Below are 27,787 nucleotides of genomic sequence, written 5' to 3'. Positions count from 1 at the left end.
GCCGTCCTAAGGAGTCCCCGGCCAATGGCCGGAGGACTTTACCATATATAAGGCACCTCCTCCAAAATGGAGGTGCCCGAGCAATGTTGTTGCACCGTTCTACTCTGCTTCAGCCCTCAGGTCCCGTTGCCAGTTACCTGCCAGTTACCTGCCAGATTCCTGCCAGCTTGCTGTCCTAATCCTGCCTGATTTCCTGTTACCTGCCTGCCTGCCTGCCTGAGGTCCGACGGTCTGCCTTACAACTCCGGTCAGTCTGTCTAAGGACCAACTTGCCCGCTCACCTGGGAGCGCACATCAGCTACCTGCCTGCTTGCCTGAGGTCCGACGGTCTGCCTTACAACTCCGGTCAGTCTGTCTATGGACCAGCTTGCCCGCTCACCTGGGAGCGCTTCTCCGCTACCTGCCTGCTTGCCTGCCCGGAGGCTCCGCTGTCACGTGCTGTGACCACCAGCTATTCCAGACTCTTGCCCGCTCACCTGGGAGCGCTTCTCCGCTACCTGCCTGCTTGCCTGCCCGGAGGCTCCGCTGTCACGTGCTGTGACCACCAGCTATTCCAGACTCTTGCCCGCTCACCTGGGAGCGCTTCTCCGCTACCTGCCTGCTTGCCTGCCCGGGGGTTCCGCTGTCACGTGCTGGGATCACCAGCTATTCCAGAGACTCTTGCCCGCTCACCTGGGAGCGCTTCTCCGCTACCTGCCTGCTTGCCTACCTGGAGGCTCCGCCGTCACGTGCTGTGACCACCTGCTATTCCAGAGACTCTCGCTTGCTCACCTGGGAGCACACATCCTCCATCTGCCTTGCTAGCCTACCTGGAGGTTCAGCCATCACAGGTCGTACCTACCCTTTACCTAGAGACTGCCCCGGTCACTTGCCGTGACCTCCAGCCCGTTCTTCCAGAGACTGCCCCGGTCACTTGCCGTGTCCTCTAGCCCGTTCTTCCAGAGACTGCCCTGATCACTTGCCGTGACCTCCTGCCCGTACACCCAGAGACTGTCCCGGTCACCTGCTGTGACTGCCTGCCTGGTCGCCACCCGCTCCCTTACAAGGACCGCTCCCTTGTATAGTAGCCCAGAGGTTCCGCCTCCCAGACCCGTTACATAATTCCACATGTGTTAATTCATAGTTTTGATGACTTCAGTGTGAATGTACAATTTTCAAAGTCATGAAAATACAGAAAAATCTTTATATGAGAAGGTGTGTCCAAACTTTTGGTCTGTACTGTATATATATTTTCTGTTTGAGGTTGGGGATCAATTACAGCTATTGCTGTGGGACCTGTGATTTCTATCTACGCCATTGTGTATAGGATAATAGAGTATAATAAAGTTATGGATGTGACTTAACTAACATTGTGCAGTGAATGTGTTTTCCCTATAGTGACGAATTCTTGCTGGTAAAACTGTGATATTTTTATTTCATATTAAAACTTTTTTAAAAGTTTAAGCAACTCTCATCAGTGCGATCATACACCATACAAGCCTCTGATTGCTCAGGTGATGCACTGTACTACTGTAGTGCCGTGTATTATCACTGCCTGTTAGTGTAATACTAATGGCCCCATACACATGAGATAAGGGATGGCAAAACCGTTATTTGGCAGACGGCTATCTCTCCCGACACCCCCCATACGCACACATATTCCAGCTTTCCTGTGGTCAGTATGAGAGAGTCGCCTCCAGACTCCTCTAGCGGACGATTATCTACAGGAAGAACAAACGGATTAACCTCTGAAATTCAGGATGCCAGATCCTTCTCTGCTCTGACATCATCTGTTGGGAGGCCCCTAAATTCATTATATAGTCGACCAAACCCCCCGAAATCAGTGCTTTCATGTAACTTTAGTCTAAAGTGTATGGGGGCGTTAAAAAGTAAATTATTTTACGCTGCCTCTGGCCTGGCCTAATAGACTTTCATGGATTGCAGGCTCAGACACCATTAATAGGCATTTAAGTATCATAGCTACTAGGCAGCCCCATACTATCGAGTACTTGGGGGATGAGGGGAATTCAGCTGAACTTTCTCAAACCTTCTTAGATGCCATGTTTGTTTTTGACAGCAGCAAGTGGTTAAGCTGCCAGTGTTTTTGTTGCGGCTGCACCTGTGCCATCCCTGTGGTGCACATCTATGTTCTGGGGCCAAAAGAGTTATTTAAAAAAAAACAACAAATGTTTAATGTGTTAAAAAATAACCAAATGTGTGTTATTATTATTTATTATTATATCGCCATTTATTCCATGGCGCTTTACATGTGAAAAAGGGGGGTATACATAGCAAAAGCAATTAGAATAATCTTGAACAATACAAGTCAGAAAATGGTACAGGAGGAGCGAGGACCCTGCCCGCGAGGGCTCGCAATCTACAAGGGATGGGTCAGGATACAGTAGGTGAGAGTAGAGCTGTTTGTGCATCATTATGGTGGAGCGATGGTTACAGCAGGTTGTAGGCTTGTCGGAAGAGGTGGGTCTTCAGGTTCCTTTTGAAGGTTTCCACGGTAGGCGAGAGTCTGATGTGTTGGGGTAGAGTGTTCCAGAGTAGGGGGGAATGCACGGGAGAAATCTTCTATGCAATTGTGGAAAGAGGGGAGTAGAGAAGATCTTGTGAGGATTCTTGGTTGGGTGCAGGTGAGTACCAGGAGACTAGGTCACAGATGTATGGAGGAGACAGGTTGTGGATGGCTTTGTATGCCATGGTTAGGGTTTTGAACTGGAGTCTCTGCGTGATGGAGAGCCAATGAAGGGATTGACAGAGAGGAGAGGCCGGGGAATAGCGGGGGGACAGGTGGATTAGTCGAGCAGCAGAGTATAGGATAGATTGGAGGGCTGGGAGAGTGTTAGAGGGGAGGCCACAGAGCAGGAGGTTGCAGTAGTCCAGGCGGGAAATGATGAGGGCGTGCACTAGTGTTTTTGCAGATTCTTGGTTGAGGAATGTGCGGATCTGGGAGATTTTTTTGAGTTGGAGTCAGCAGGAAGTGGAAAGGGCTTGGATATGTGGTTTGAATGAGAGATCAGAGTCCAGGATTATGCTTTTTCATGTTTTTTTCATTTTACAAGAATTGTTGGTGCCAATTTTCTTTTGAAACCTTTTAATATCTGCTTTTTTTCTGGTGTTTTTCTTGTAATATAGGAAAACCTAAGGCCAGAAATAAACCCCATAAAATACTGTACATGTAGACTTTGGTATCAAATAATTTATGTCCGTGGTATTTGTGCAAACAAGAAAGTTTTATAAAAGCCTCAAACTTCTGTGTGTTCATCAGACATGATAATAGAAGATTACAGTTTGGGGAAGATGGGAAACATTCATATAGACAGTCGGTGATGATGTAGTCAGTGACGGACTCTGGCCAAATATGTTTATAGAGCCGTATTAGAAGATGAAGATGTCGTCCTCATCATGAAGTAGTTATTTCTCATGTCATGTGTAATGAAAATCTCCTGCAGTATTGCAAATGCCGATTCCAGTGTCGGTAAATGAGATGAGAATTAGCGTTATGGAAGATGAGTCTATAAGAAACGTATTCAGCTGCCGACTCCGAGGAAGAAACTGCTTGTTGTCTGTGGCCTAAAATATATAGGTTTTATTACTAGTTGTAAAGAAGAAAATTAAATACTGTAAAGTAATAAATCTCATATCTCCAGTAATTGTATTATTCCACTGAATTCTTTATGATGTTACATTTTTATCTTTTTCTCATTCAGGTCTCTACAATATCAGATCCTCTCAGTGGATATCTTCTACAAAAGGGAATTTTACTGATTTACCCAACAAAGATGGATATGGACAGATACAAGATGGCAGAAAAAATATTACACCTCACCCTAGAGATCCTCTTCCGGCTTACAGGAGAGGTGAGAGATTCTGATGACGTCACATTACATCATTCTTATCTATGGGAACAACAGATGGACAGAACTGGAGAGGTGAGGACTCTGGAAATGTCTGTACTGAGGTTTATTAATGTGTTTCTCCATAACCAGGATTACACAGTAGTGAAGAAGACCTCTAGGGAGCGCTGTCAGGACCCTGTGTCTCAGGGATGGGGAAGACCCCTGAGCCCAATCACGGGGCCTCCACCTCACCCCCTGATACATGAGGACATCAATGACCAGAAGATCCTAGAACTCGCCTACAAGATGATTGAGCTGCTGACTGGAGAGGTGACACTGCTGGGAATGCTGGGACATTATACAGTAACGCTATGGAGGGATCGGGGAGATGACGGTATCATTGTATGTGTCAGGTTCCTATAAGGTGTCAGGATGTCGCCGTCTATTTCTCCATGGTGGAGTGGGAGTATTTAGAAGGACACAAAGATCTGTACAAGGACGTCATGATGGAGGTTCCCCAGCCCCTCACATCACCAGGTAATAGGATTAAATACACACGGCCTATATTTATCTGTATGTAAAGAATGAATTCAGTCCTGTATGTGTTTCCTCCAGCTCTATCCAGTAAGAGGACAACACCAGAGAGATGTCCCCGTCCTCTTCTTCCACAGGACTGTAAACAAGAAGATCCCAATGTTCCTCAGGATCATCAGGTAGATGGAGAGATGGTGTCATGAGATCTCCCCTATGATGTGTAGACTGCTGTGTAGGTCTTGTGCTCAGTCTTCTTTTATCCACCATTATTATATGTTTTATACTTGTGTAATGAGAACAGTGGAGATGGCAGGATTAGAGCTGATCATAGATGGGACTTCTCCATCTGTCTGTGACTTTTACAATATTTGTTTCAGGGTGAAGATCTGATCCATATTAATACTACAGAGACATATGTGAGGGGTGATGAGCGGTGTAAGGAGGAGATTCCTACATATGACTACCCAGGTGAGTAGTAACCACTATATGCAGAGAAGTCACAGATTCTTCTCAGTCACTAGATGTGGCTATCTTATCTTCGGTGTAGTCCGGTCATATCACAGTCAATCAGTCACCCTTCTCTTGCTAAACCAAAACTGTCCCCATTACTTTGAGCGTTGACAGTCCTTCTGTTGGAGTGAGACATGTTCCGGCCAGAGCTTACAGCCCGGAGAATGCACCCTACTACCTGGGATTAGTAGACGCTGACCCTTACCTTCACAGATCCCTGAACTGCAAAGCAAAATGACAGCGTACGTAAAATTTGCTGACAACATAGACAATCATGTGAAGAAAAATATAATCCGTATGGTGGGCCTTGCTTTTATGACGAGACCCCAGTCCAAGTCCTTTTTATTTATATGCTCAAATATAAACCATAGTCACAAAAACACAAGAAATATAATACAATTATATATTTTCTCCTTTCTTTTTCTATTTAAACACTTCCCTGACACCCCCCCATTCAGAGAAGAGAAAAGAAGAGAAAACCCTTCAATCAATAATTCTTGCCCATATTTCTTAAATTCTTTGCTTCTACTTATTCCAGCTATTCATTTATTGCCTAAGCTGTTGTTAGAAAATTATATTTTTCTAAGTTATCCAGTTCTTAAAAATAAAACCCCTTGCAGATAATAACTGTGAAGTAATTAGATCCTTAGTAGGAAAATCCATCCTGACTCCTATAAAAAAAAATGAAATGACAAAACAATATTCAGCCTCTCAGCAACAAATGTGTTAACTGGTTCCCAAAATTCCCTAATTTCCCGGTAGTCCCAATACACATAAGATAGATCTGCCGCCTCTGAGTTATGATGTTTTTAATTGTAAGTTTTTGTATATACATATTACAATACACAAAAGTATCCCCACAAGTCCCAAATCCCTCCCGCCCCAACAAAATACAACAAGATATATTAAAGTGCAACATAATCAGTAAAGTAGATTCACGGTTCAGTAAAGGATAGGGAGGCCGGAATGACCTCTAGTTGTGCTCAAAAGTTTACATACCCCGGCAGAATTTTTCCTTTCTTGGCCTTGTTTCAGAGAATATGAATGATAACAAGAAACCTTTTTCTCCACTCATGGTTATTGGTTGGGTGAAGTCATTTGTTGTCAAACTACTGTGTTTTCTCTTTTTAAATCTTAATGACAACAAAAAACATCCAAATGACCCTGATCAAAAGTTCACATACCCTGGTGATTTTGGCCTGATAACATGCACAGAATTTGACACAAATGGGTTTGAATGGCTACTAAAGGTAACATCCTCACCTGTGACCTGTTTGCTTGTAATCAGTGTGTGTGTATAAAAGCTGAGTGAGTTTCTGGGATCCAGACAGACTCTTGCATCTTTCATCCAGCCAGTGACGTTTCTGGATTGTGAGTCATGAGGAAAGCAAAAGAATTGTCAGTGGATCTACGGGAAAAGGTAGTTGAACTGTATAACAGAGGAAAGGGATACAAAAAGATATCCAAGGAATTGATAATGCCAGTCAGCAGCGTTCAAACTATGATTAACAAATGGAAAATCAGGGGCTCTGTAAAAACCAAACCACGGTCAGGTAGACCAACAATAATTTTGGCCACAACTGCCAGGAAAATTGTTTGGGATGCAAACAAAAACCCACAAATAACATCAGCTGAAATTCAGGACTCTCTGAAAACTAGCGGAGTGGCTGTTTCAAGATGCACAATAAGGAGGCACTTGAAGAAAAATGGGCTGCATGGTCGAGTCGCCAGATGAAAGCCATTACTGTGCAAATGCCACAAAGTATCTCGCCTACAATACGCCAAACATCACAGAGACAAGCCTCAAAACTTCTGGAACAAGGTAATTTGGAGTGATTAGACCAAAATTGAACTTTTTGGCCACAAGCATAAACGTTACATTTGGAGAGAGGTCAACAAGGCCTATGATGAAAGGAACACCAATCCTACAGTAAAGCTCGGAGGTGGATCGCTGATGTTTAGGGGATGTGTGAGCTACAAAGGCACAGGAAACTTGGTAAAGGTTGAAGGAAAGATGAATGCAGCACGTTATCAGCAAATACTGGAGGCAAATTTGCACTCATCAGCCCGGAAGCTGCACATGGGACGTACTTGGACGTTCCAAAATGACAACGATCCAAACCACAAGGCCAAGTTGACCTGTCATTGGCTACAGCAGAACAAAGTGAAGGTTCTGTAGTGGCCATCTCAGTCTCCTGACCTCATTGTCATTGAGCCATTCTGGGGAGATCTCAAGCATGCAGTTCATGCTAGACAGCCCAGGAATTTACAGGAACTGGAGGCTTTTTGCCAAGAAGAATGGGCAGCTTTACCATCTGAGAAAATAAAGAACTTCATCCACAACTACCACAAAAGTCTTCAAGCTATCATTGATGCTAGAGGGTGCAATACACCGTATTATGAACTGGGGTATGTAGATTTTTGATGAGGGGCATTTGGATGTTTTTGGTTGTCATTATGATTTAAAAAGAGGAAACACAGTAGTTTGACAATAAATGGCTTCACCCAATCAATAACCATGGGTGGAGAAAAAGTTTTTTTGTTATCATTCATATTCTCTGAAACAAGGCAAAGAAAGGAAAAATTCAGCCGGGGTATGTAAACTTTTGAGCTAATATAGTACAAATAACATCGATATCACATGTATACCTTCAGGAATTCTATATTATAGGATTTAGAAGCTTAAAAGAGACCTAGACATTATCTTTGCAGTTCTCACGAAGCACAACCGGATCTATCAATCCAAAAGGCCCATCGTTTTTCAAATTTAGTGATAGCATTTCTCTTGAGATATTTCTTTCCAAGTTTAGGAGAAAGTTAATCTTGTTTATGGATTCTGGGATTGTGGGGGTCTGGTCGGTTATCCAATGTTGAGCTATTAATTTCTTGGCCATATATAACATTTGAGAAACAGCAGATTTACCATATTCATCAATAACTAAATCTTTAATAAACCCAATATGCATACCAAAGGAGTGACGTCTATTTGTACTAAGTAAATTCTGTTTATAGTGTCTTGTACGCCCTTCCAAAAGGATTCCAAGTTAAAACAAGAGCAAAGCATATGCAATAAGTCTGCTGAGTTTGTCTTACATCTAGCACAGTGAATGTGGTCTAAGCCCACGATCAAATAGCAATTTATGGGTTCTATAAACTTGATGCATCACCTATAGCTGGGAGAGTCTGTGATGTTCCCTTAATCCCTTTACCCCCGAGGGTGGTTTGCACGTTAATGACCGGGCCAATTTTCACAATTCTGACCACTGTCACTTTATGAGGTTATAACTCTGAAAAGCTTTGAAGGATCCCGCTGATTCTGAGATTGTTTTTTCGTGACATCTTGTACTTCATAATAGTGGTAAAATGTATTTGATATGACATGCGTTACTTGGTGAAAAAAATCGGAAATGTGAAGAAAATGTTGAAAATCATGATCCACCCGCTTCTGTTAACATGTTAAATGCTGCTGTCAATCTCTGACAGCAGAACTTAACAGCGCTGCGCCGGAAGCGCGTCACTTACCCCGCCCATCGGTGACCCCGTCACGTGATCGCGGGTCACCGATGGGTGGGCATGACAACCCTGGGTCTGCAGCAGACCCCAGTGGTTGTCATGTAAAGATCGCTATGAGCGCCACCTAGTGGTCGGCGCTCATAGCACAGGAGCATTTCTGCTACATAGAGGTGATCTGTTCATCACCTCTATGTAGCAGAGGCGATCAGGCAGTTGCTGCTTCCAGTCTCCTCTGGAGACTATAGAAGCATGCAAAAAGTTTAAAAAATATGTTTTTTTAAAAATATTAAAAAAAAATTTAAAAAATAAAGTTTAAATCACCCGCCTTTTGCCCCATTCAAAATAAAATAAAAAAATAAACCCCACATACACATATTTGGTATTGCCGCGTTCAGAATCGCCCGATCTATCAATTTAAAAAAGAATTAATCCGATCGGTAAACGGCGTAACGAGAAAAAAATTCCAAACGGCAGAATTACGTTTTTTTTGGTCGCCGCAACATTGCAATAAAATGCAATAACGGGCGATCAATACATCGTATCTACCCCAAAATGGTATCAATAAAAACGACAGCACGGCGCGCAAAAAATAAGCCCTCACCCAGCCCCAGATCCCGAAAAATGGAGACTCTACGAGTCTCAGAAAATAGCACCATTTTTTTTTTTAAGCAAATTAGCAAATTTTGGATTTTTTTCCACCACTTAAATAGAAAAGAATCTATACATGTTTGGTGTCTACGAACTCGTAATGTCCTGGAGAATAATAATGGAAGGTCAGTTTTAGCATCCAGTGAACGTGGAAAGAAAAAAAAAAAAAAAAAAAACTGTGGTACTGCACTTTTTTTGCAATTTCACCGCACTTGGAATTTTTTTCCCGTTTTCCCGTACACGATATGGTAAAAGTAGTAACGGCGTTTAAAAGTACAACTCGTCCCGCACAAAATAAGCCATCACATGGCCATATTGACCAAAAAATAAAAACGCTATGGCTCTGGGAACAAGGAAAGTGAAAAACGAAAATGCAAAAAAACTGTAAATCCCAAGGTCATGAAGGGGTTAATAACCCTTCAGTTGAGTCACAGGAATTTTTGGAATGTGGAAGAAAACCATGAACATTTAACTTTTTTTCACAAAAATTTTAATTTAGACCCTAATTTTTTTATTTTCGCAAGGGTAACAGGAAAAAATGGAACAAAAACTTTGTTGTGCAATTTCCCCCGAGCATACAGATACCCCATATGTGGGGGAAAACCACTGTTTGGGCGCACGGCAGGGTTCGGAAGGGAAGGAGCGCCATTTGACTTTTTGAATGTAAAATTTGCTTGAATAATTAGAGGACGCCATGTCACATTTGGGAAGGCCCTGATGTGCCTTAAAAGTGGAAACCCCCCACATGTGACCACATTTTGGAAACTAGACCCCTCAAGGAACTCCTCTATATGTGTGGTGAGCACCTTGAACCCCCAGGTATTTCACAGAAGTTTATAATGTAGACCCGTGAAAATAAAAAAAAACTAACTTTTTCCACAAAAAATGATATTTTAGCCCCAATTTTTTTATTTTCACAAGGGTAAGAAGAGACTCCAAAAGTTGTTGCGCAATTTGAACGGAGTACGCCGATACCCTATATGGCTATGTGCCCACGATGCAGAATTGAAGGAGAACATTTCCGCAGCATTTCTGCATGTCCTTGGCCATAAAAATGCTTGCAGATTTTACACGCGTTTTTTAAGCTTTTTTGCAGCGTTTTTAACAGGCGGATTTGACTTGCGTTTTTCAAATGCATTGAGTAGTCAAATCCGCATGCGGAAACGCACAAATAATGGACATGCTGCGGATTTTTCCGCACAGAAAATCCACTGCGGAAAATTCCGCAGCACGTGCACAGAACATGCAGATTTTCATTGGGGACCATGAGGCACGTATTACCAAGTGTTTTAAAAGCGTTTCCGCTGCAGAATTGCACGTGTATAGTAGGCAATTCCCACATGTTTTTTTTTTTTAGCTGTATAACAAACGCGAAACATATGGGGCGGAGACTCGAGCATGTCACTTGAGCACCCGCGATACTAGGCTCATACCCGAGCACCTGATGCAGTCAAGTAGCGAGCCCTTGCGCTCCACACTAGTTGCCATATCGTCATTTTTTTTCTTTACTGCTAACCCTAACACAACCCTAACCCCAACCCTAATCGTAGGTCTAATCCTAACCTCAACACAACCCTAATCCTAATCGTAACCTTAACCCTAATCCCAACATAATCCTAACCCTATCCCAAGGAATCCATTCACTATAATGAGGCAGCAAAGTTACTCTGGAGTTCATCTTGCCTTTGTTTAGCGGTGTCCTTTCAGAGGTTTACAAAACTGTGGCCGAGGACACTTTTATGCACGCCTAATAAAAAGACAGACACTGGGATCACAGGCCAGACGGCGTCCACCGTGCCTCCATCTGCCTCATTACTGGGAATCTTCCGTCAGGGGTTCAGTCTGAATAATTTATTTCAGAGATTTACACAGAAACCCCGGTGTAAGTGCTCAGCACAGAGCGCAGGATAAATGTGAGCCAAGCCTTACTGCGATTTTTGGGAGGCAGAATGAACAAATCAGCAGCAGGTGAAGAATTGGTTTTATTTATTTTTTACGCCGTTCCTCGTGCGGTATAAGTGATTAGACAACTTTATTCTTTGGGTCACTGCGATTACAGCGATACCAGATTTATATCTGATTTTTATGATTGAAAGCTATCATACACTATAAGACTTTGCAAAAAAAAAAAAAGACTAGTTTTTGCATTGCCATATTTTGAGAGCTATAATTTTTCCATATTTCGGCCGACAGTCATGTAAGGATTGTTTTTTGGGGGACAAGTTGACGTTTTTATTGTTACCATTTTCGGGCATGTGACATTTTTTGATCACTTTCTATTCCGATTTTTGTGAGGCAGAATAAACAAAAACCAACAATTTTATCGAAGAATAATTTTTTTACATCGCATAAATTTATTTTTCGGCTGAGGAAACTGTCTGGCAGCTTGTTTTTTGCAGGACAAGATGACGTCTTCAGTGGTCCCATGTTTATTTACATTCGTCTTTTTGATCGCATTTTATTTCACTTTTTGTTCGGCGGTGTGATGATGATAAAGCACTGTTTTTTGCCTTTTTTTTTTTTTTTAACCGTGTTCACTAAAGGGGTTAACTAGTGGGACATTTTTATAGGTCAGGTCGTTCTGGATGCGGCGATGCCAAATATGTGTACTTTTATAGTTTTTTTTTTCAGAATATTTATTGATGGGTATGGGTACATATATATATATATAGTACAGACCAAAAGTTTGGACACACCTCATTTAAAGATTTTTCTGTATTTTCATGACTATGAAAATTGTACATTTACACTGAAGGCATCAAAACTATGAATTACCACATGTGGAATTATATACTTAACAAAAAAGTGTGAAACAACTGAAAATATGTCTTATATTCTAGGTTCTTCAAAGTAGCCACCTTTTGCTTTGATGACTGCTTTGCACACTCTTAGCATTCTCTTGATGAGCTTACATACAGTATAGACCAGTGGAAATCTGTGCTTTGGTCTGATGAGTCCAAATTTGAGATCTTTGGTTCCAACCACCGTGTCTTTGTGCGACGCAGAAAAGGTGAACGGATGGACTCTACATGCCTGGTTCCCACTGTGAAGCATGGAGGAGGAGGTGTGATGGTGTGGGGGGGCTTTGCTGGTGACACTGTTGGGGATTTATTCAAAATTGAAGGCATACTGAACCAGCATGGCTACCACAGCATCTTGCATCATATATATTTTAGTCCCACTTTCACTTTCTGCAGTCTGATCGCAGGTATAAGGGGTCTCTGACCCAAGAGCAGAAACGCTTTTGTCCCTCTGCTAGCTCGCTAAATGCTGCAATTGCATCATTTATGGGGTTAAAATGCCGGAAGCAGAGCGGGCACCGCTCCTGGCACTGAGTGATGGGTGTCAGCTGTCAGAATCAGCTCACACCTGGTGGCTGTCGTACCCGCACAGCCTCTGTGCGGGTGCGATCCGCCAAATGTAATAATTATTACTTATAATGTCAAAAAGGGGTTAATGATTACATAAAGGAGCCAGAGGAAGGCCAAGGAGTAGAACAATAGAGCTTAGGTGGTAAATAAGTTAGGTATCAGATGAGTATAAAGGCATGTTAGGTATAGGGCAGAGACATATCAGCAATATAGGGCCCCACTCAGATAAGTAATGAAGCTTATTAAGTAACAGGGCAGAGACATATAGGGAGTACAGGTGCCCAAACAGATCAGTATAGAAGCATGTTGTATGATCTTGCCAGGTGGCTTGTCTGTCTGCACAACGTGTGCTGGGTGGCTACCTTTAATGGAGCTGTGAACTGGCGTTCTGGTGCTCCCGCTCCTTCGTCTCGTGCATCTGTCTCTGGTTGCAGCTGGAGGGTTTAGCTAAGTTTCCGCAATGCGGAAGTGCGTGCGTCATACCCGCCCACCGGAAGTTGTCATGGGCGGGTGACATGGCACAGGGACTGGGTCTGTTGGGTAGTGCCTGCTCACTGTATGGTCGTGTCACATGTAGCGTAACCATTGCGATGGGCAAAGTCCGCGCTTGTGCTGTAGGTTATGTGCGATAGTTTTGTTATATTGTCATCACGGTGTGTGGATGAGCGGCAAAAGTGAGGTTGATCTTGGTGGGGGAAAAAAACTGCTTCTTTTGGTTGGGTTAAATGGTGCCCTGGATTAAAGCAATAATGGAGAGGGATGTAGGAAATGTATGGAGTCTTGTATGAAACTATACAGTGTGAGGGTATGTCCCTTGTATGTACTTAGATTTGCAAGAATGACACATAGCAGCTGTGTGTAAGAGGGGGAGGGGAAGGGGTGGAGGAGATCTGAGTGGGAGGGCAGGGGAGAGGGGAAGGGGTTTGAGGAACTCCCTTGGAGAGGGGGAGTAGGAGTGGGTTATAGAGCTGATCTAGTGACGCGCCCCTGGGCCTGTGTCGCGCTGCGTTGCGCACGCGGGAGCTTACCCGGAGCCGGATCTGTTTAGGGTTGTAGTCTCGTGGCGGTGACCCGGTCCGTGCCCAGGGAGTCAAACTGGACGGCAGTCTGTTAGCGGTAGAAAATGGTTGATGACTACGCCACCCGTTGAATGCAGCCAGGGGGGCTGCTGCTGCAGGGCAGACCGCTGAGGCCGGTGGAAGGATGGTGCAGCGTGATAGTATAACCCCCAATGGGAGGGGTATGGCCTCAGGGCAGCCGACGTGGATGATGGGGGTAGCAGGAACCACTCAGAGACGATATGGTAGCGTTCAGGGTCTTTACTGGTAACAACGATAGACCCTCCCGGAGTACTTGCTAGCGAACGGGGCCTGGTCAGTCCTTGAGCAGATGGGATCTCCCCTGGCCAGGCGTAGTTGTAGGCCTCCCAAGCTGACTGTACTCTTCTGGCTACCTTGCTAGAAGCTGATGTAAGTAGCCCACGTCCCTGAGTGTACCGTGTGGTGCTCACCCGTATGGCCGGTGACTCGGGGCCTTCTAATGGCTTCCGCTCCACGATGGCGGTGCTGGTCCCATGCGTGTGACCGGGCCTTCGGGCTTCTGGGCCAGGGGACCTGAAATCCCCTGCCTGACGGATTCTGCTGCTGGGTAGAAGTTAGTCCCCACAGCCTCGGACTCCGGGTCCGGTAAAGAATCTTCTTAGTCAGGGCGAGCTCTTTAGCTGCCAGCCCCTGACTCCTTGTGACTCTGCTGCTTCCTATGCTGCTCTTGTCTCTACTCTTCCTGGACTCACTCACCCTGCCTCAGCCCCGGGTTTATACAGGGGAAGTTCTTCCCCTCCCAAGGCTGGGCAGGAGGTGTGGCATGCACAGGATCCCTGACCAAAGGACCTCCCACCTGCTCTCAGACGTAATATCTCTATCACTGTGACAACCAGACCCCTGGGGTGTCACACTCCCCCCTAGTGAAATTTAGTACTCCGGGACTAAACACTTTTTAGAAAAATATAACAAGGTATATCAAAGAACAATAAAATACAATAAGGAAACACAATAAGATGGTCACGGATGTCCGCAACCGGGTGCAGTCTTTGAAGAAAAGCAAAGGTGTCCATTTCACCAACACAGGGAGACGTAACCAGGTAGGGGTCTGTCCTACCCCAAGTCCTTAACAGTCTCTAGTCCATCCTGGGTTACGCTCCAACTATATACAAAGGATTCCCGGTAAATCCACCGAAGACTCCTAAAAACAACTAGAAACACAAAATTACACACAAGCAACAATAAACAGGTAAACATTGTAAAACAACTTAAACATTTAGATCCTCCAACGTGCGGGTAGCTGGCCTCTAGTGGCCCTAGTGGACCTACGGAGCTGACTGTCTGGCCCTGAACTACAGGGTGTAGGAGCTGTCAAGGGTAAACTGGGCAGCTGTCTACCGGCTCTTTGTCTCACTAGGGGTACGGCAGGCTCACTATAAGCAGAGGGTGGATTCTCCTGTTCCGCTTGGGTGGAGTCTTCTGCCTCCTGGACCGGCTGCTCTTCCAGCTCTACCCGTTGCTCCGTAGGTTCTTGGGATGATGGTTGGAGGAAGGTGAGTACGGGTACCACAACTGCACCATTGACTTGAGTCCAAGACCGAGGGAAGTCCCCGAGCACGGTACTAACCATATCTTCCCTTTCTTCCACGGGTCGATGGTCTTCCTGTTCCTCCTCAGGGTTCCTCAGTTGTTCGGGGCACTTCTTCAGGTGGTCCCGGGATACAATGGCTGTGGTTTCCCCTCCGTCTTTACTGATGGTACAGACCTTCGGGTTCTCGTGGCTTGAGGGCAGTACGGTGTACGGGTCCTTCTCCCACTGGTCGTCCAACTTGTGGAGCCGTCTCTTCCTCTTCAAGACCTGCTCTCCGGGTACCAGGGGAACAGCGGGAGCATACTGGTTGTAAGTCTTCTCTTGTCTTTCCCTAGCCTGACAGAGACTTCGCTCCACGCTCTCCTGTACTTTCCGGTACTGCTGCTGCCTCTCTGTGTCCCAGTCTGTTTCTGGTGAAGTGTCCTCGGGCGTCAGGACTCCCATTTCCAGGTCAACAGGTAACTTACCAGGTCTTGCCCTCATTAGGTAAGCCGGGGTACAGTTGGTGGAACCTACCGGGATGTGGTTGTATAGGTCCACCAGATCGGGCAACTTCTCAGGCCACAGACTGCGTTCTTCCAGGGGCAACGTTTTTAGAAGATCCATTACCACCTGGTTCATTTTCTCACAAAGTCCATTAGTTTGCGGATGGTAGGGTGTCGTCCTTATCTTCCGGCAGCCATACAGATTGCAGAATTCCTGGAAGACCTCCGCTTCAAAGGCAGGTCCCTGGTCCGTCAGCACTTGGTCCGGGTACCCGTGTGGACGGCAAAAGTGCTGCTGGAAGGCTCTAGCTGCTGTTCGAGCCGTTAAGTCCTTGACGGGGACGACAACCAGAAACCGGGAGTAATGATCCACGATGGTTAACGCGTAGACGTAGCCACTTCTGCTGGGGGTCAGTTTTACATGATCCAAGGCTACCAGTTCCAACGGTTGCCGGGTGACGATGGACTGCAGGGGAGTCTTCTGGCTGGCCCGGTCCTTCCTTCTCAGATTGCACGGGCCACAGTCTCTGCACCACTTCTCGATGGTTCCCCTCATGCCTACCCAGTGGAACCGCTCGCGCAGCAGGAACTCCAGCTTTTTCCACCCGAAGTGTCCAGCTCCGTCGTGGTATGCCTCCATCACCATGGCTGCGTCTCTTCGTGGCACCACTACTTGCCAGAGTAGTTCATGCGTCCTGGAGTTAACCATTCTGCGGCACAACTTCCCCTTGTAAAGGAACAGTCGACTCTTCTCTGCCCATAGTTGTTTGGCTTCCTCTGGAGCGTCTGATTCCAGGCTAGCCTCCGGGCGAGTCAGCATCTCCTTCACCAGTCGGACGGCAGGGTCGCTGTCTTGCGTTTCCGCCCAGTTGTAGTGAGGTAAGGGGTTCAACGTAGCAGCCTGCTTACTCCTTACCCGGTGGGAATACTGGATAGTCCCATGACGGTGGAACGCAGGGAGTTCAACTTCTTCCAGTCCCTCCGGATCTTCTCCTCCGTCCGGCAGGTTGGGCATCCTGGACAGGGCGTCCGCGTTGGTATTGGAGCGCCCTGCCCGGTATTTAATTGTGAACTCGTAGTTGGACAGACGGGCCATCCACCTCTGCTCCAGGGCACCGAGTCTTGCCGTGTCCAGGTGTGTCAACGGGTTGTTATCCGTGTATACGGTGAACCGGGAAGAAGCGAGGTAATGCCTAAAGCGCTCGGTGACTGCCCATACCACGGCCAGGAACTCTAGCTTAAATGAGCTGTAATTTTCGGGGTTCCTTTCGGTGGGTCGCAGTTTTCGGCTGGCATAGGAGATTACTCGTTCTCTCCCCTGCTGAATCTGGGACAGTACGGCTCCTAGCCCGATGTTACTGGCGTCGGTGTAGAGGATGAAGGGCTGGCTATAGTCCGGGTACGCCAAGATTTCATCCCCCGTGAGGGCCATCTTCAGCTGGCGGAAGGACTCTTCTTCTAGCTTTTCCCATTTGAAGGGCGGCTTCTGGTTCTTGGCCTTCCGGGACTGGCCTATCAGGAGGTCCTGCATAGGTGCTGCCTTTTTGGTGAAACCGGGAATAAACCTTCGGTAGTAGCCTACCAACCCTAGGAACTGCCGCACTTCTTTTATGCTGGAGGGGCTTGGCCATCCCTTAATTGCGGTGATCTTATCGGGGTCGGGAGCCACTCCGTCAGCGCTCACCACGTGTCCCAGGTATTGCACCTTTGGTTTCAGGAGGTGACACTTGGAGGGTTTCACCTTTAGGCCGTAACTCGCCAGAGCTTCGAACACCTCCGCCAGGTGTTTCAGGTGGTCCTCATAAGTTTTGGAGTATACGATGACATCGTCCAGGTACAACAGGACCGTCTCGAAGTTTCTGTGGCCCAGACAGCACTCCATTAATCGTTGGAAGGTTCCTGGGGCGTTGCAGAGTCCGAACGGCATGCAGGTGAACTCGCTAAGTCCCATCGGGGTGGTGAATGCGGTCTTCTCCCGGTCCGCCTCTGCTACAGGAACCTGCCAGTACCCGCTAGTGAGATCCAAGGTAGAGAAGAAGTTAGCAGATCTTAAAGCAGCCAATGACTCCTCTATCCTTGGTAAGGGGTACGCATCCTTGTGTGTGATACGGTTGATTTTCCGGTAATCTACACACATCCTCATGGTGTTGTCTTTCTTTTTGACTAAAACTAGTGGGGCTGCCCAGGGGCTACAGCTATCCCGGATTACCCCAGCCTCCTTCATGTCTCTAAGCATCCCCTTGGCGTGTTGGTAATGTGCAGGGGGTACGGGTCGATACCTCTCTTTTATGGGAGGATGATCTCCCGTGGGGATGCGGTGTTCTACCCCCTTGACTCGCCCGAAGTCTAACGGGTGTTTACTAAACACTCTCTCATACTCTTGAACCACCCGATAGACTCCTTGTTTCTGGTGTGAGGGAGTGGAGTCAGTACCCAGATGTAGTTGCTGACACCAGTCCTCCATGTCTTTCTTAGAGCCGTTACCTTCCTCCGGGTGAGATGGAGGCAAGGGTTCCACAGATTGTATAGAATTTTGATTAGTGGTATATAATTTGGCTAGCGTGGCATACCGGGGCAGGTACACTTCCCTCTCCCCGATATTTATTATGCGAACGGGCACCCTCCCATGGCGTACATTGACCACCCCCCGTGCTGTCAAAATGGTGGGCCTACTGTCTGAGTAAACTGGTTCTACCATTGCCTGGTAATCTCTACCTCTCAGACCAATAGCTGCCCGGCACCAAATCATCATTTCACTTTTTGGGGGCATGGCAATAGGAAAAGGGTCACACATTCTTACGCTACCAATCTCACCGCCGGAGAGTTCCACTTGTTGCCGTTGCATCAGTGCCCGGATCTCTTTCTGGAGCACCCGCTGCTCGCCGGAGCTGGCATTCTTGGCAACCTGCTGTAAAAGGAAAATCACCTCTGCAAGACAATTTTCAATTACATTAGTTCCTAGAGTTATTTTTGGGTGACTCTCATGTTTGTCAATATCTACAATGATCAGTCCCTGTGCGGCCAGTTCGACTCTACCAATTTTGATGGTCACCTCTTTAAATCCGATCTGTGGCACGGGCTGACCATTGCTGGCGATGATACTCAAGTCGTCGTCAGGGTAGCGGGTAATATCCGAGTCATTCCAGTACTGCTTGAAGAGCACGTACGGGATGGTGGTGACCTGTGACCCGGTGTCCAGTAGGGCACTCATGGGAATGCCATCCAGTACCACAGGCAAGACTGGACGTCCTCCCACATATCTGTCGCGCCAGTTCGATGGGCCTGGTGATCTTTTTCCTGGGGGTTGGCCCTCTACCCCAGGTTGTGCCCGTTTAAAGAACAGTACCTTTCCATATGTCCGGGTTGATTGCAGCGGCGGCAGATGGGTCGTCCGTCCTCGCTGTATCGGTCACTGGGTCTTCCTCTGGCCGGTGGGGTCCTCCTTGGTCGACGCCACGGGATGTCCTCCGGTCCGGATGCCAGCTGGATCTTCCCTGGAGTGGAAACCTGTAAAGACTGCACAGTTCGGGTTAGCGCAGCAACGCTTTTAGCTAGCTCTTGGACCTGATGGTGTAGGTCTGGAGCCGGGTCATTGTCCAAAGCCTGCGCATCAGCTCCCACAGGCCCTGCTGACAAGGGCGCCGCCTCCTGGTAGTAAGTGGTAGTGGGGCGTCTGTGGGTCACAACGCCACCTGGTGCCGGTTCTCGGAGCACCCGGATGGCTCTGTCCTTGAACTGTGCAAATTCTAGATGAGGGTCCTGTAAGGCCATTGCCCGCAACTGGGTGCGGTGGGCATTGCAATATAAACCCTCTATAAATTGTTCGGTCAACAGCCTGTCCTCGTTTCCCACTCCATTAGGGTCGGTCTGCTTAATGGCCCTCAGGGCCTCTTGTAGGTTGAGTGCATAGTCCCTTATACTCTCATGCGCTCGCTGCTTGCACCCGTAGAATCTAAGTTTAATCTCGGCTGAGGTGCGGGTATCAAAGGTGTCCTTCAGCCGGGTTAGTATCCCTGCGACAGTCTTCCTCCCAGGTGGCCAGGATTTTACTTCCCTTTTGGCTGCCCCAGTTAGTTGGGCCACCAGGATGCTCACTTTTTGCTCTTCTGTGAGGGGGTACACCTGGAAGAGGCTATCCAGCTTTTCTCTAAAGTCATGCAGGGTATGTGACTCCCCTGAGTACTGGGGTAGCCAAGCTGCTCCCGGGATATAGGGCATGGTGAAGGGCATAACTGCAACAGCGGTAGCGCTGGCGGGGGTTGAGGCAGTGGAGCTCTCCTCCGTATCCGACATCTTCCTCCCCCCTAGTGGACCGTGGCCTACCTTGCGATGATCCTGTTCCGTAGGCCGCGGCTCCGCAGTGGATCGTCAGGGTTGAGGACCTTCCGTCGCGCTCCTGTGACGTCGGCGTCTGCTGGGCTCCTTCCAGGACCTTACGCAACGTCCAGACGTGAGGCGGGGCTTCAGTTCTCGCGCGCTTTCGGAGTCCACGCCCCTCTTCTTCCCGCGCGGCGTCCTCAAGATGGCGTCCAATGGCGGGAAAACTCCACGGATGGCGGGAAGAAGGCTGAAGATGGCGCCGGATGGCGGGAAACTTCACCGATGGCGGGAAGAAGGCTGAAGATGGCGCCGGATGGCGGGAATCTTCACCGACGGCGGGAATCTTCACCACTGGTAAGTTTGAACAGTCTTTGCTTTTCAGGCACGCAGTACCCGGTGGTTGCGGGCACGTGATCCTGCCGACTACGCCAAAGTTGACGCGCCCCTGGGCCTGTGTCGCGCTGCGTTGCGCACGCGGGAGCTTACCCGGAGCCGGATCTGTTTAGGGTTGTAGTCTCGTGGCGGTGACCCGGTCCGTGCCCAGGGAGTCAAACTGGACGGCAGTCTGTTAGCGGTAGAAAATGGTTGATGACTACGCCACCCGTTGAATGCAGCCAGGGGGGCTGCTGCTGCAGGGCAGACCGCTGAGGCCGGTGGAAGGATGGTGCAGCGTGATAGTATAACCCCCAACGGGAGGGGTATGGCCTCAGGGCAGCCGACGTGGATGATGGGGGTAGCAGGAACCACTCAGAGACGATATGGTAGCGTTCAGGGTCTTTACTGGTAACAACGATAGACCCTCCCGGAGTACTTGCTAGCGAACGGGGCCTGGTCAGTCCTTGAGCAGATGGGATCTCCCCTGGCCAGGCGTAGTTGTAGGCCTCCCAAGCTGACTGTACTCTTCTGGCTACCTTGCTAGAAGCTGATGTAAGTAGCCCACGTCCCTGAGTGTACCGTGTGGTGCTCACCCGTATGGCCGGTGACTCGGGGCCTTCTAATGGCTTCCGCTCCACGATGGCGGTGCTGGTCCCACGCGTGTGACCGGGCCTTCGGGCTTCTGGGCCAGGGGACCTGAAATCCCCTGCCTGACGGATTCTGCTGCTGGGTAGAAGTTAGTCCCCACAGCCTCGGACTCCGGGTCCGGTAAAGAATCTTCTTAGTCAGGGCGAGCTCTTTAGCTGCCAGCCCCTGACTCCTTGTGACTCTGCTGCTTCCTATGCTGCTCTTGTCTCTACTCTTCCTGGACTCACTCACCCTGCCTCAGCCCCGGGTTTATACAGGGGAAGTTCTTCCCCTCCCAAGGCTGGGCAGGAGGTGTGGCATGCACAGGATCCCTGACCAAAGGACCTCCCACCTGCTCTCAGACGTAATATCTCTATCACTGTGACAACCAGACCCCTGGGGTGTCACACTAGCGTGTCTGAAAAAAAGATCAGGTTAGCCAATCTATTTCATGGTTGAGAGCCTTGAGGGACAGTGTATGAAGGGCGTGGATCTAGAACCACTCCCGCTGTTTAAGGATTTTAATAAGGTTATCACCTTGTCTGGGTCTGGATACTTGTTCGATCACCTGGAACCTGAGTTGTTATACTGTATACCTGGCGAAATGATAGGGTAGTAGTAACCAGGTTTTGCCACAACGGATAGTGGATTTGTGTTTGACAATGCAGTCCCTGATGTGTTGAATAGTTTTCCATACGTATTGTAGACCACATGGGCATTTGACTACATATACCATGAAGTTAGATTCTCTGCAGAATGAATGAGGCCACATATGGTGACAGAAGCAGATGCCGCAGGAGCAGATCCCAGAGGTGATGAGACCCACCATTTGCAGAAACCTTAATATGACAAAATGACAGAAAATCAGAGCAGTAGAAATCCCCAGAAAGTGACTCCGTTTTGGAAATTATAACCCTCAGGAAATGAATCTATAGGAGTAGTGACTATTTTGACTCCACAACCACTTTCTGGAAATTTGCACGCCTGGATGTTGGAGACTGAAAATTGCAAATATATTATTTTATTGCCCAACACATAGTGTTCATATTGTACTCCAGGAGATACACACACACACACACACACACACACACACACACACACACACACACTATAAATTAAGTGGGTTCTTCTTACTAGAGTAATGCCAAATATATGGATGCTAAATGTGGTTTGGGCGCACTGCAAGGCTCAGAAGCAAGGGGGAGATTGGAGTGATATTGCTGAATTGGGTTATGGAAGCCATGTTGCTTTTCAGGAGCATTTGAGACCATAATAATGTAGAAACTTCTGTTTTTACACTGGCAGATGATGGACCACGCTCTACTGGTTCATGCTATGAGGTTTTCTATTAGACTGTGAACTGTCAGTGTCTTAGTGAATAATTCAATGTTATTACGTAACTTGCCATTTCTACAGACAGTTTAAATGTTCAGAAATATAAAATTCAAGGATATTTTCTTCAAAAATAATAATTGGTTTTATTCTTGGCAGATGACTGTACCAGGAGATCAGAGGGACAGCTGACATCTTCAATTTCTAAATCAGATGATCTTGAGATCCCACAGGATACAATTGAAGTGAATGCCGTTACTCCAGATTTACCATCATCCCTTCACAACAAAGATTTGTCATCGGATTCTTTAAAACAGGTCCTGACTTCTGATTCATTACCGACTACTAAGGAAAATCACAGTCACAAAAGAGGCATTAACAGACGAACTGCTCCTAAACGAAACAAGCCATTTTCACAGTCAGACTATGGAAATAGTTTTCCCCTCAAAAAGTATTTTCTTAAACATCAAAAAATGTACATAGGAGACAATCGAATTTCCTGTTCCAATTGTGGGAGATGTTTTAACCAGAAATCGGATCTTGTTAGTCACCAGAGAACTCATACATTGGAGATGCCATTTTCATGTTTAAAATGTGGGAAATGTTTTGTAAAGAAAATATATCTTCTCAGACACAAGAGAACCCACACAGAAGAGAAGCCTTTTTTATGTTCCAAATGTGGGAAATGTTTTAAATGGAAAAGAAATCTTGATACCCACCAGAGAACCCACACAGGGGAGAAGCCATTTTCATGTTCAGAATGTGGAAAATGTTTTGTGCAGAAAATATCTCTTCTCAGTCACCAGAGAACCCACAAAGAAGAGAAGCCTTTTTCATGTTCAGAATGTGGGAAATGTTTTAAATGGAAAGCAAATCTTGATGGCCACCAGAGAACCCACACAGGGGAGAAGCCTTTTTCATGTTCAGAATGTGGGAAATCTTATACATCGATAACAAATCTTTTCGCACATCAGAGAACTCACACAGGGGAGAAGCCATTTTCATGTTCAGAATGTGGGAAATGTTTTGCAAAGAAATCAAATCTTATCAAGCATCTGCGAACTCACACAGGGGAGAAGCCATTTCCATGTTCAGAATGTGGGAAATGTTTTGTAAATAAATCAGATCTTATCAGACATCACAAAACTCACACAGGGGAGAAGCCTTTTTTATGTTCAGAATGTGGAAAATGTTTTAAACATGAATCAGATGTTGTTAAACACCAAAGAACCCACACAGGGGAGAGGCCATTTTCATGTTCAGAATGTGGGAAATGTTTTATAGCGACATCAAATCTAATCAGACATCAGAGAACCCACACAGGGGAGAAGCCATTTTCATGTTCAGAATGTGGAAAATGTTTTAACCAGAAATGTTATTTTGTTAAGCACCAGAGAACCCACACAGGGGAGAAGCCTTTTTCATGTTCAGATTGTGGGAAATGTTTTAACCAGAAATCAAATCTTATCAAACATCAAAGAACTCACACAGGGGAGAAGCCATTTTCATGTTCAGAATGTGGGAAATATTTTACACGGAAATCAACTCTTAATAAACATCAGAGAAGTCACACAGGGGAGAAGCCTTTTTCATGTTCAGAATGTGAGAAATGTTTTAACCAGAAATCAAATCTTATCCAACATCAAAGAACTCACACAGGGGAGAAGCCTTTTTCATGTTCAGAATGTGGGAAATGTTTTAACCAGAAATCAAATCTTATCAAACATCAAAGAACTCACACAGGGGAGAAGCCATTTTCATGTTCAGCATGTGGGAAATATTTTACACGGAAATCAACTCTTAATAAACATCAGAGAAGTCACACAGGGGAGAAGCCTCTTTCATGTTCAAAATGTGGGAAATGTTTTAACCAGAAAGCGCATGTTGATAGCCACGAGAGAATCCACACAGGGGAGAATGACTCAACTACACCCAACTGGTCTCTGTATACACTAGAAAGGCCTTAGCTGCACAACTTAAAACACCACCTCGGACCTAACTACCAAATAGACAGTTGAGGAGTTTCTCGTATTTCCTGAGGAACCAGAGGGGAGTCTGCAACACACTGTCAACAAGGGGAAAGAAAAGTGTGACATAAGATATGAAAAACCCTGAGTGAGAAACTAAAACACATTCATATAGGGCAAAGAAGGCAAGCTAATGAGAACCAAAAATAAAAGGAGCAAGTATAACTTCCCAGAAACCTAACAGTGGTAAAAGGAAAAGGTACTGGGAGAGAAAGCAAACAGACCAGGAGGATTATTTCACCTTTGTGGTGAAAATTACAAAATTCATCTTCGCCCACAATTATTAGAATTTGATAACATAACAATATATATCTACAAGAGACTGGTACAGCAATAGGAAGTAACATGGCTCCACAGTACGCAAATCTTTTAATGGCCAAGCTTGAAAGTGACTTCTTGTCTACATGTCCCATCAGGGCTCTTGCCTACTACCATTACTTTGATGATATTTTAATCATCTGGACGGAATCTGAGCAACAGCTTAAGACGTTCCATGAACACTTTAATCAATTTCATCTCACCATTGTTAAATATTAATTATGGATATTCATTTTATTCTTAATTCTGAATTCTGTACCATACATAAGATTGCATCAGCCATCGTGCTAGGGTTTCTAGATGACATGCGCTATTTGTGTATTTTAATTCAGCACCATAATTAGAAGAACAGGTGCTATATGACAGGCCTATAAAAGCCCATGTTAGAGACAGGGGGGGTCTCTTGCCATTCCACAGGACAAGGATATGTGTGTAAACCAGCTGCTGATGTAGGCCCAAGGAAACACGTTCTTTACCCGGACACATGGTGTCATCCTGAGACGTGCTGGACACAGACATATGCAATCTACCATCCAGGATCCCAGGGAAAGATGGGTGAATCTCAATTATTAAGCTAATTATGGACAAATGGACAATCACTCTGTAACTATTTAATTATTTTATGTAATCATTCTTTTTAATGGACAATCCGAGAATAAATTGATACTTTTTTTCCTAAGAATATCGTGATAGTCATTAATCGATCACATCTGATAAGAAGTCCTCGATAGAAAAAATATACGGAAAGAAGTATTTTTTTACAACCATCAACTTAACACTCAACTACTCCTGTACTGAAATTAACTTTTTGGACACCTTCATTAAGCTACAGAACAATGAAATAGAGACATCCAATTAACCGTCCAACATACCTTAAATGGGTCAGTTCAGTTTCCATCCAAAACACATAAAAAAACTGTATGGGCTAAAGCCAAGCCATCAGATACAATCGGATATTGTCCAACCCTATGGACAGAGACAAACACCTTGGTGGCCTCAAAAAGACCTTTTTGAACAAGGGCAACCTGGTGCCTTTAGTAGTCACCTACAATCCAAATTTGGCAGCGCTAAAGAGAGCTGCATGGAAATTACAACCTTTATTACAAAAAGATGCCCGGTTACAATCTATATTTCCAGATCTCCCACTTCTCTGTTTTAAGGCAGTCCCCAAATCTAAAAAGCATCATTGTCAGAAGCTCCCTGTCCTCTCCTATAGCTACATGAACCTTTCCCTGCAACCAGCTCTTCCCAGCCCCTCCGTCATCAACACATCCTCCCGCTCATCATACACCACCACTATGCTAGCGAAAGTGTTAAATAATTTCACCCATATTTTCACCGAATGTTACTGATTTTTGCAGATTTTAAGAAAAAATGCTTGTTTCCGATCATGAATCCCAATTTGCCATATTCATGCCGAATTTGAAATTGGTGATTGTTTTTCGAACATATTTGCTCATCACTAGTCATCAGACGTAATCCCATATTACTGCAGCAATAATCCTGAAATTTGGGGGGTGTATCAGATATTACACTACATTTAAATTCTGGCAAGCGTATGTTGGTCAAAAGTATTCACACTTGGTCACTGAAATATACCATACAATTAGGCGACTACATAAAAACGTGGTCATCAGACGTGATCCTATATTACTACGGTAATAATCCTGAAATTTTTGGAAGCACATCAGATATTACACTCCATTTAAAGTCTTGCAGGTGTATGTTGGTCAAAACTATTCACACTTGGTCGCTGAGAAATACCGTACTAGTAGGCGACTGCATAAAACCATGGTCATCAGACGTGATTCGATATTACTGCAGTAATAATCCTGAAATTTCGGGGAGCGTGCCAAATATTATAGTCCATTTAAAATGGGCACGTTGCGTGGCAAGGGACGAGGAAGTGGACATGATGGTAATGGTGCACACAGAGGCCAAGGCCATGGGCAAGATAAAATTGTGCCTGCTGAGGGAGCACAACAAACACCCACATTATCGCGAACTAACTTCCTGTCCGAACTTCTAGGGGGCCACAGATCAACACTATTGAAGCTAGAGCAGTGTGAAAAGGTTGTTTTTTGGATAGCAGATAATGCTTCCAGTAAGTTTGCCACCACCACCACCCTGTCTTCCACATGGTCCCATCTCAGTAGCCGTGAGTCTGGACCACATATTCTTCACACTGATTCTCCTTCCTCCCACCATGCCGAGTGCCTGGTAGACAAGTGATCCCACACTTGGACACTCTGAAGAGCTGTTCACTTATCTATTTATAGTTTCGGGCCTCTCGCCCGGCCCAATTCAAGAGGGGCTACAGGAGATCGCATGTAGCAATGCCCAAATATTTTAACAGCCACGGTCACACAAAGTCAACAGTGGGAAACTGTCGCAAGAGGTGGATGATGATGAGACACAATTGCCATCAAGTCAGGAGGTGGCCCAGGGTGCGTACGTGGAAGACAAGGTAGTGGACGACAAAGTCACTGACCCAATCTGGCAAAGTGACATGCATAATGAGGACAGCAGCACAGAGGGGGAGGGAGGCGTAGCACCACAACAGGCAGGAACAAGCAGTGGGGTGGCCACAGACACAAGGCGGGCAACTGCTCCCGGAACACTAACACAAGGGAAGTTGCCAGTACAACTGTTAGTTCTTCCAAAGTCTGGCTCTTTTTTAAGACTGTCCAGATAACCCCAAAAGGCTATTTGCAACCTCTGCTATGCCAACATCAGCAAGGCGTTGTGCCGCCCTATTGGCCAGCCTTTTTTCGCGCTATATATTTAAATGACTGTCTTTTGAGCCACAGCAGTCCCTTTGAGAAAGGCAATAGCGCCGAAACGCGCGTCGGGGAAGCACGCATCGTGCAGGCTCTCAGTCTCCCACCTAGGTAATTATGCATGACTTTTTGATTATGTGAGGATAGGGATGTTTACCCCTGGGACATGGCTATTTATAATATATATTGATGTTTCGTCATGGTGTCCCTTCATATTTGCTAGAGTCTCCTAAGCATCTGATAATGGGGAGGATGGTAGTTGTGAGACGAGATTCCTGCATTTCTTATGCTGCCTGCCTGTTTTTACTTATGTTTTAACGATTTGTATGTTGATTTGGTATTCATTTGTCTCCCTGGACATTTTGCTCCATTTTCTACTTTGTATGTAAAGAATTTTTCAATAAAGTTTATACACATTTTTCATATTATGGCCATGTGATCGTTGTTTTCTGCTTCAGCACTCTTATTCAACATCAGCAAGGGTTGCAA

The 27,787-nt window shown here is 46.0% G+C and overlaps 1 protein-coding gene across 1 annotated transcript in view; it reads left to right on the top strand.

Moving 5' to 3' along the window:
* Positions 1-27,539, top strand: part of LOC141220459 (uncharacterized) — a 41,856-nt gene extending 14,317 nt beyond the window's left edge. Inside the window, exons 2-7 of the mRNA XM_073666372.1 lie at positions 3,699-3,848; positions 3,978-4,157; positions 4,241-4,364; positions 4,443-4,540; positions 4,739-4,829; positions 22,333-27,539. Coding sequence (XP_073522473.1) covers positions 3,771-3,848; positions 3,978-4,157; positions 4,241-4,364; positions 4,443-4,540; positions 4,739-4,829; positions 22,333-24,140 — 2,379 coding nt within the window. The 5' untranslated portion in view covers positions 3,699-3,770 and the 3' untranslated portion in view covers positions 24,141-27,539. The remainder of the gene's footprint in view (positions 1-3,698; positions 3,849-3,977; positions 4,158-4,240; positions 4,365-4,442; positions 4,541-4,738; positions 4,830-22,332) is intronic.
* The last annotated feature ends 248 nt before the right edge of the window (positions 27,540-27,787 follow it).

This window comes from Phyllobates terribilis, unplaced genomic scaffold, assembly GCF_046119375.1.
Source record: "Phyllobates terribilis strain yellow unplaced genomic scaffold, ASM4611937v1 Scaffold_298__1_contigs__length_2340664, whole genome shotgun sequence".
In the NCBI taxonomy this organism is placed as follows: Eukaryota; Metazoa; Chordata; class Amphibia; order Anura; family Dendrobatidae; genus Phyllobates; species Phyllobates terribilis.
This window is presented reverse-complemented; position numbering and strand designations above follow the sequence as displayed.